The sequence below is a fragment of the Actinia tenebrosa genome, unplaced genomic scaffold, assembly GCF_029948245.1.
Source record: "Actinia tenebrosa isolate PJP-AT-01 unplaced genomic scaffold, QUT_ActTen_1.0 PGA_scaffold4__44_contigs__length_22323623, whole genome shotgun sequence".
Classification (NCBI taxonomy): domain Eukaryota; kingdom Metazoa; phylum Cnidaria; class Anthozoa; order Actiniaria; family Actiniidae; genus Actinia; species Actinia tenebrosa.
The window spans coordinates 9,117,395-9,127,185 of NW_028292581.1; the positions used below are offsets into that span (position 1 = coordinate 9,117,395).

The following is a 9,791-nucleotide window of genomic DNA, read 5'->3' on the forward strand; positions in this document are numbered from 1 at the left end:
TTAGTTCATATAATTCAAGAAAGGTACAAGTGATCGACGTTCACGTGCCACGCTTCTCAACTAATTCAGTTTGTTTATTCAATCATAGTGTCCTCTAACTTATTCCATTAATTTTGAGAAAGTACGAAAATGAGTTTGTTTTTTCTACGAATAACGTGGAACTAATTGAAATTTGGGAGGATTTTGAGCAAGTATATTCAACAAAAACAAAGAAAAGAGAAAAATAAAAAAACCCTGCGTTTGATGGGGTCTAAAGGTTTTTTTTCTAACTTAGAATTCGTACGCTTAAGTCCTTACTCTCTAAAATATTCCAGTACAAAAGTATAAGTCAATAATATATAGCTGGAGTATAGTTTACAGTCATCAAACTAATGTTGTTTACGATTAAAATGTTCATTCTGGGTGATCCAAGAAAGTTTTTGAGTATTTATAAAGCAGGCGCTTTGATTCTGAATCCGAAATTAGACCGCCGTATGCTACATAGAAGAGTCGATTAATCGCGAGGAAGTATTTGCGTTCCAAGGCTGATACTTTCAGGAAAAGAAGTACAATAAACAAGCTTTCAGATCATATAGTATTAGTGAAAATAAAATATATACCAGGTGATAATTTAGGGCATTCAACTTAGGCTAAAATTTGCTTCGCGTCGTAGCTGCTTGAAATGCCATCGAAAAAAAATCCCAAAAAGCGAGAACAAAATATTTTCCCAAAAATATTATTTATCCCTTTTGGAGTCTGATAGTTAGTTAAAATGTTGAAAAAGTATCAGATCGATAGGAGTATTTTTGAACGAGTGAGGCCTTCTTAAATATGGGTAATATTTTGGGCTGTTCACACCGGTCCAGAGCAAACCGGAAGTCGAGTTTTAGATTTTCGTAAAATTCGCCAAAATAAAAAAGCGCTTGAAGTTTTAAACTGGATTTTTTAAAAGAGCTTACCAAAGGTTGTCTTCTGACAAAATATGAGAAATTTGAAAATTCCTTCGCTGTCCCGCCATTCTCGACCGTTACGGACAGCCACTCTTAAGGTGTTCAAACAGGTATTTGCTGTTGGAAGGAAACTACCAGTAACCTCATGAAAGGTTAATGATGGATCAATGGAAAAACCAAGTATAGGTTCTTCATTACTTCCTGTCACAAACTGTAACACACTTTCTAAATCTAAACCAGTTCGCCTACCACCTATACATAAAAATAATCAGGAAGTTAAAACAAAATAATGCACTGTGATTATTGTTTGATGTTAATTTTGGGGAACCATCAACTGTAATTTCATTTCTCTGAAGCATCTGATGAGCCAGAAGAATGTGAATATCATTTTTTTTTCCTCACAAGGGACAATAATCCTGAAAAACTTTTGCAATGTATAATATGTTCAAGTATTTATATCCATAGCCTGTGTTTAAATAGGCTGCAGTCAGGGATGTCTCATAATCCATTCAATATTTAATAGGTAATCACTGAGGCACACAGCATTCATGGGTAGAATGCAGGCGGTTAAGGGTGCATTATACCCATGAATGCTTTGTGTCCACGTGATTATCTATTAAATAATGATAATAAAAATGCATTTACATAACTCACTTTCTATATGACATATTGAAATACGCTTCACAAATAACAGTTAGCAATTAGTATGTGTTAGTGTAAGTGTAAGCTCTCAGTCTAATAAACCTATAGCATTATTATTTTTAATATGATGCAAGTTGTTCAGCATTAGTTGGCATAATGCAGAATGAAAATAATAGTAATTATTTTTGAATATTGCTTGATTTATACTGAGACATCAAGTCAAAATGCCCTTTGCTATGGTGTATAATTGAAAAAGCCCCATGAATTAATTTCTAGCTCCAACCCAAAAATAACCAGAACACCACCTACTTGCAACTTCCCTGAGGTACTTCTGGAAAGCCCTGTAAACCAAGCATTCGCTTTTCCTTGCATTGCAACCTGCTTCACTGAAGACGGGTTTTAAAAAACCATTCAGAATCCTTATGGTCATAGCAGCTTTGGGTCCCTCTCTGAACAAGTCTTTAAGTGCATCAATATTTATAGCAAGCTGTACAAAATATTAAAAACACTTTAAAAAAGAGGTAGGACTGGAAAACTGGACAACTTTAAAAAGGAGGCTTGACCATTAAATGTGTTTGTGTGGTTGGGGAAAATTGACATTAAAACTGGCTTCAAAAAAGTTTTAGCACATTTACCTGGAATATGCCAGTTTTTTTTAACCCTAAGCGTAATAGATTTAGGCATGGGTCATCCACACTTAAGTTGAAAACTGACTCAAATATATCTTCCTTGAACTTGGGGACTTTGCCACCTTGAACCAAGCTCAAACCTGACAATTGAAAGATAAATGATAATGCTTTTTTTTTTTTTTTTTTTCATTTTTGAAGTGTCAGACAACAGTACTGTCACTTGCATTGCTATGACACGACCACCACAGACAAAAGTCGTAGTGCCTTGCATTATGCAACATGCTTGCACCAATCATGAGAACACATTGTCATGTTTGTGATTCTAATACACTGATAATTTTTTCTTATTTACACTGATTGACAGACTAATTTTTTTGCTGAGGGGTGGGGTTTTTGTGGCTCCAGCCTCAAAGAGACAAAACATAATGTCATTGGTTTGGACGGTTAACTTGAACAATTTAATAGCATCAACAATAAGGTGGAACATACCCCATGTGTTCTGGAAGACTTACCAAAGATGACACCAATCAACTGGTAATCGCTTGCCATATGGGGCTTCAAGCCATTCTCAAAGTAGATGTTAAAAATATCACGAACTATTAATCGAAAAAACTCTCTTCTTGGTCCTCCAATGTCTTCAGCTTCCTAGAAAAAAATGAATGGATTTATTAATAATGCAATTAGTTCAATGCTAGAGTTTTTGAGTGTTTCTTGACACAAAATTATGTCGATTAATTTATTTTAGAAACAATTTCAATTAATAACCTCTCCATAAAACTGCACTTCCAATGTCTGCCTTAAGTTCCCCATTTCTTTGATTTCCTCAAAGGCAGTTTGCACAAGATTGTATCTGTCCACTAGAATGTAATTGGTGGGCCCTTCTGTTGCTTGGACCAGGTCCACTACATTTAATGGTCTTCCAGTGACCATTATGCTCTGGAAGTATCTAAGCACTTCCACCCCATTGGTGATTTTATGGTTGTGGGCATAATTCAATGTTTGGTTAACAGCATCAGAAATATCAGGGTCTACTCCTGGAGCTCCTGAAGCCTCGTCATCATCTTCTAAGGGTGTTGATACTGTAACCGGCGGCAAGGCGCTCAGCTATGAATCAGATTGCAAGTGGTTTTGACAAAAGAATTTATTGAAAAATTCACACAACTTTACAATACATGAAAAAAAACGGGAACGAGATTACAGGATATCTCTAATGAAAACAAGAAAAATATTTACAATGAGATAAAATAAATTTGTAGCTTATCTAAATAGCTAAAAAGTTATGAATAAAATACAGTTTTGCTAGATATAAATAGAAACGGAAATACGTAAATTACGTCACAGGTAATTTGAATATTGCATACTGATTAGCAGTGTTTACAATACGCGAGTGAAAATTACTAGGTTGCAAAGTTTAATGTACAAGTCGGTAAACCGTTTAAAATGAACTAAACCAATGGAAAAAGCAATAGGAAAAATTGACTAGAGGTTAACTATGGCTTTAGGTAAGTATTTTAACCTTTGTTTATGACAAACTAAGAATTACACGGTTTACTGAACACGCGGTCGCGACAATGACCTTGAGTGTAGAGTTTAAGTAGCGAACAAATTAAAGGTTGGAAAGAAAAGGTCTTTTATCCCGCAGTTAAGGCTATTTATCGCAGTAAAAAGGTTAAACAAGCGAGTAAGGCGGTAGCGATCCTATAGTAAACGTTTTAAAGAGTTTAAAAGACAAGATACACTCAGCGTGATTACTAATTTACTACTGCGTGAATAACTTTGTACTAAATTACGCGCTAATGCGACTAGCATTACAAAAACATGAAACGAATGCTTAACAAATATATAGATAATCTAAGCTATAAAATATAACGACCAAGTTAACGATATTAACATAGATTTGTCCTAAATCTATCCTAGGTATAAGTGTAAAAGGCTTCAAAGATTCATACCTTTACATCGTAGAGAATTCCTTGTCTTGATATGTGCAACGTCTTCAAGAACTTTTACTACACTGATTTAAGCTTAGTTTGGGCCTACTTTTATGGAAAAACCTGCATTCTTAAGACCTTACACATCCTATGCAATGTTGCACGCCCTAGGCGCAAACAGGATGTCCCAAACACGAACTTACGTAAACAAGCGCCAAACCTAGGCATGACTCACTGTAATGTAATTACGTACGGAAATTATTTCTTGCTTACGCATTTTCCACGCAAACAGTTAACTAAAGAATTACATTCCTATGTGTACACGAGGCATTCCTAATTAAAAATATAGATTTATGACTAAATAATTACTGTCCAAAATAGTGTCTTTTGACTCTGTCACAATACACTTTATATAAAGCAGAGAATTAAGATTATTTTGAGCCTAAAAAACATACCTATTGAGCAGCACATATCCTGTATTAGCATTTACAGGGATATGTCCCTCCAAACCAGAATCCTGAGGCAATCTGCATTTTATCTTAATTGATCAAGTAAAAAATAATGGTAACTTTAATCATTATTAGACACTGGGTGAATGAAGTGACAAGATATGCAAAATATATGTAAATATGAATGGGAAATATGGAATGAAAATTAAAAGTACAAAATATTTACAATATTAAAATGTCATTGAATCAGTTATTAGTGAAATTAAACAAGGCGGATCACACATCCCATTGTTACACTAGCTAACTTAAATGTGAAACTTTGTATTGATTTTCATTTTTTCAGTGAGTAATTTCTTTCACAGTAATCATAAACAAGATCTTTAAAAGTTATTGATATCTTAAGATCTATGCAGGCACCTCTTGAAGTACAAATCAAAACATTGTCATTAAATGATCAATGCACATTTTTACCAATCATATCATCTACATATTCATGTTTAGTATTATATTGTGGTAGTTTGATAAAAATAGCACGTTTTGTAGAAGCTAATTAATTTTATAATGGTTTAAATTTAAAATAATTACAATTATTATGCAAAAACCTTTTTTTGACTGCATGTGCATTGTAGAATTAACAATGATGAAATGGCCATCATTAGAATCGCTCATCTAAGTGCAACATATTTTTAAAAATGAGAGGTGATCGAGGTAACTAAAAGGGGGACGCATGGTCAAAAATACTGGAATGCATGGTGGCTTGACTTTTTTTGTACAGATTGAATTAGATTGTTGAACTTACCCAAAGTTTTGTTTCTTTTTTCACTGTACAGACACTGGGAGCTAGTACATTCAAACTCTTCCTCATCAGCATAGATTCGCAGAGACCCTGATTCACTTGTATAAGTGCCTGCCGAGTGAATTTCTACTTCACACCCACACTTTGGACACTTTACATCAGACACAACTCCTTGGCCATATTTTTGGACAAAATAGTCATCTTTAAATAAATCATAAATATAACACTAAGTTAATGATACCCAAAAGTATTAGGAAATGTTGATAAAGCAATAATGTGTTTGTCAGCCTTACCTAGTTCTGCCTTGTGGTTTTTGTCTTCTATAGTAGCAGAGTTAACAGCTGTTGTAGTAGTAGCTATAGTAGTGTTTGTTACTGTGGCACTTGCTTTTGTAGCTGTTGGAGTAGAATTACTTGCTTCTGTAGAAGCAGGGTTTATTGCTGTGTAACTGGTTTCATTACTATAAATTTTGCAAAATATGACCATTACTACCTTTGTGATTTGAACCACCCCTCCCCCTTTCCCCCCTTGGATGCCCCTTATCAAGTTGAAGCTAATATATAAGTTACATGTAAGCCATGCATTCTCTATTCAGCCACACAGCACGTATTTTTACAACTTGGAAACTTACCAACACTGCTCTATGTGTTCCGACAACTCTGCCAGGAAGAACATTTGTTGACAATTTAAGCATTTTTCCTGCAAATCTTCAACCTTAAAAAATAGGCATCTCTGTGTGAGGCATCATAACCGTTGAAAACATAGCACTGTACATGGAAATGACAATATTTGTCTCATATGTAAAATTTATAAAACTACCTCTGATTTTTCAAGATTTTTCTCTATATTTTTCCTTTTCAGTTATTGTTTGGATGTTTGTTTGTTTATTTGGTTTTTAGGCATGCAGCTTCTCTGCAAAGCTCTGAGATGGTCAGGACGAAATGAACAAATTCACGTTTTCTTTATAATCTCACTGGTTATTTGAAGCCTACATGTAGCTAGTTCAAAATAAATATCCAACTCAAAAATTTTAATATGAGCAAATACAATATGCTTACCTTATAATTATCATTAGTTGGTAGTGGATTCATGCTCAGGTCTCTCTGTAGAGGTCTTATAAAGATTTTTCCCTGTCCAATTACATCCTTTAGTTGTTCGCAGCTGTAAGGGCCATTAATAACAGATAGCACTCTCACTCCACGCTCGACAATCCTCAAAAGCACGTAACCACCTGACTTAAAGAGTTGCGGGTATGCCTCTTTCAGTGTTTTATCTACTTCAAAAGGCCCATCGTCAAGGTTTAACGTGATTTTCTTTTCCCCCAGACCAGCTCTTTTAAGCGCCGATTGTTGGGATGGGGATGGTGGGACGGTATCCTCCATGTGCGACAAGCACATGAAGTTCCTAGTAAATGTTGCTCTTTTTTTTGGCTTGGACGTTTTGTTGTTAGAAAACCCATTTCTGTTGTTGTTGTATGGACGGTGTCGGCTGTTCCCTTGAGGGCGAAAACCAAACAATCTTCTGTGTTCTTGATGAGACCTGTTGATTCGGTCAATGATGGCGCAATGTTCGATCCACTGCTAGAAGAAGGGACAGTACTTGTAGAATTCTCTGTTGAAGGAGCTCCAGCTGCTGTTGTCTCTGTATTAGCTGGGAAAGATTTGGAAAGTTCCGCCTCAACTTCTTTCAGAAGGCTTCGACATCTTTCTAGAGACATTTTCACTATTCACTTTCTGCAGCACATGTAAAGTCGTCTCTGTGGTGTCCAGTCCCTCGCAATTGAGCCCTTTGACTAGGTCCCAATCTCTAAAAATGTCGAACTTGAATAACGAATGTTGAACTTGAAAAACGAATGTCGAACTTGAAAAACGAATGTCGAACTTGAAAAACGAATGTCGAACTTGAAAAACGAATGTCGAACTTGAATAACGAATGTCGAACTTGAATAACGAATGTCGAACTTGAATAACGAATGTCGAACTTGAATAACGAATGTCGAACTTGAATAACGAATGTCGAACTTGAATAACGAATGTCGAACTTGAATTTTGACAAGAAAAACGCGCCATATATTACACATGATTGTTTGAAGGGAAAGTCAGTTGGTAATGCGCTTGTCTTCTGAATGCTGAATAACAGGTGAGACTGCATGAGAGTAAACATTACGGCTAAGGTTTTTCGTCGAGAACGTTGGAAGAAAGACGAGGCAAAGGAACCGTGTAAAAAGAAAGAATTTAAACATAGGAGAGTGAAAGAAAAGAACATGGACTATATATTAAAGACAACTGAATAGAAAGATTTAATATCTGAGGACAAAAAAAAGTCTAAGGTAAGCCTTGAGAACGTCGAAAACCAAAGAAAACTCTGAAGTTTTGAAGTTAAAGTTAAGATATTTGCCATATGTTTTAAAATATTTGCTATGGCAAATATGCGAATATAACTCAACAGTCAAACTCTTTGCAGTCTATACTATCTTCAACGTGTTGATTCTCTACAAATCAAGTATAATAAGGTAAAAGGTGTTCATACTGTAAAGTAAGGTTGTTAAATCGTGATTGAAGCTTTATAAAGCCAATATATACCGAAAATTACCGAAAATCACTGATGGAACCTTTAGTATGGAGTGACACAACAATAATACTCAGCATGCTTGTCTTAAAACGATGGAAAATATCACTGCAAATATTTTAAAACTTTATCAGAATGCCAATAAAGGTTTTACCTTTTACTCCATTGAGTTTTTTGCCTATTAATAAGCGGTTTAATGGACCAAATAATTTTCCTTCCGCATAAAGCGTGACCGCTAGCGACTTAGTTGTCATTATTTTGTGGGTAAATTATGGCGCGCCAAACTAGACAAAAATACTTCCATGTATAATTTGTAAGACTTTCTACACATAGATAAACATTGTTTAAAATATATACTACTTCTAATGGAATAGTCAAACATTGATCGAAATATATAATACTTCTTACGATATATAAACATTGATTGAAATATATAATACTTCTTACGGTATATATAAACGTTGATTTAAACATTCTAAAAATAATACTTGAAATCCGAAAATACGACTTACTTTTCTCTCAAAATATGATACTTCAGTCGGGGGGAAATATAATACTTAGCCTGCACTATCTTGACCAGCGGATATTCCACATTGGAAAAGAGATACTGGCACTAATAAGGATTTTCCCGTCTTTTCTTTCCTTTCATCTTTCTTTGCCATCGCAAAAACATGGCGGAACCCATTGTAAACAAACTTATGGAAGTAGTAAATTCCCTTATTGAAAAAAACAGTAATACAAGTAATTCTGATGTTCCAAAAAGAATTTCTCCAGAGTCAGATAGAGAAAGTACAGAGTCTGCTTTGCGTGGCCTGTATCCTAGTGTCAGGGGACAGACCTCCGAGACGATCATTGAACGGCCGATAACTTCCACTAGTACAGGGAGATCTTTTAATCCTAGAGCAAAATATGATGTGAAAAAAGGGAAGAAGAAAGCAGTGAAATATTCAGGAACCAAGATTCAAGAAAGAAAGACAGTACTAAAAGTCATCTTTCTGCTTCCAAGTCCTAAAGTACAGGAAGTACCCTCGAGGCCTATTTAGAGAATCGTTGTATTCCAAAGACTATGCAAAAAGTGCGATACAAATAGCAGATGATATGTCTGAAGAAGAGGTTAAAAACACAATTGATGAACTATTCGAGTCTGCCCTTCTCAGCATTCAAGAACCAAGATACGAGTTTGTCAGGGCCATTGGGAACAAAATAATATCAGTGCCCAATGGTCCATTCACTGGTAAGCTTGTGAAATATTCAGTATCCAAGCAAGGGCCAGTTTACATAAGAGCTAAGAAAGATATTTTGCATGACGGAGGCTTTAAAAGATGGTACAAGGCTGGGGAAATAGAAATTGATTTGACGGACACGAGGTAGAGTGATGATGGGAGTCATGATGCGATGTGGATGAGAACCAAAGAGGAAAAAACGACCATGGTCATATTATTCGGAGTACCCGCTAAACACGGACAGTTATCGGCCGGTCGCGCCATTTGGTAGTGCCGCTGATTCGAAGATGCATTGAGCGCCAACTAGAAGTCCTATATTTAACAACAAGTTCATATATTTCGAACAACAAGTCAGATATTGCAAACAAGTCATATATTTCAACCATCAAGTCATATATTTCAACAAGACGTCTCATATAGTCTCAACAACCAGTCATAATTTCGAGCAAAAGTGCATATTATTTCGCAACAACAAGTCATATATGTCACAACCAAGTCATATATTTCGACAACAAGTATATATTCATACCAACCCGTCTTATATTCGACACAACAAGTCATATATTTCAACAACAAAGTCATAATTTCAACAACAAGTCATATATTACAACAAAGTTCAGTATATTA

The 9,791-nt window shown here is 35.3% G+C and overlaps 1 protein-coding gene across 1 annotated transcript; it reads right to left on the minus strand.

The window, feature by feature from the left end:
• Nucleotides 1–393: 393 nt before the first annotated feature.
• On the minus strand, nt 394–4,524 carry LOC148906997 (uncharacterized). The gene is made up of 7 exons (XM_089036501.1): nt 4,150–4,524; nt 2,966–3,407; nt 2,713–2,845; nt 2,207–2,340; nt 1,881–2,058; nt 939–1,181; nt 394–530 (listed from the first exon to the last, which is right to left on the minus strand). The coding sequence occupies exons 2-7, from the start codon at nt 3,128–3,130 to the stop codon at nt 394–396; spliced, it is 990 nt and encodes a 329-aa protein (XP_088892627.1). The 5' UTR covers nt 3,131–3,407; nt 4,150–4,524.
• Between the last annotated feature and the right edge of the window lie 5,267 nt (nt 4,525–9,791).

Excerpts from the sequence above, each read along its gene's own strand:
- LOC148906997 (XM_089036501.1), bottom strand. The coding sequence starts at position 3,130 with ATGGTCACTGGAAGACCATTAAATGTAGTGGACCTGGTCCAAGCAACA. Across the intron at positions 2,846-2,965 it reads AAGTGCAGTTTTATGGAGAG|GAAGCTGAAGACATTGGAGG; the intron begins GTTATTAATTGA and ends ATTTTTTTCTAG. Across the intron at positions 1,182-1,880 it reads GTACCTCAGGGAAGTTGCAA|GTGGTAGGCGAACTGGTTTA; the intron begins GTAGGTGGTGTT and ends TTTTATGTATAG.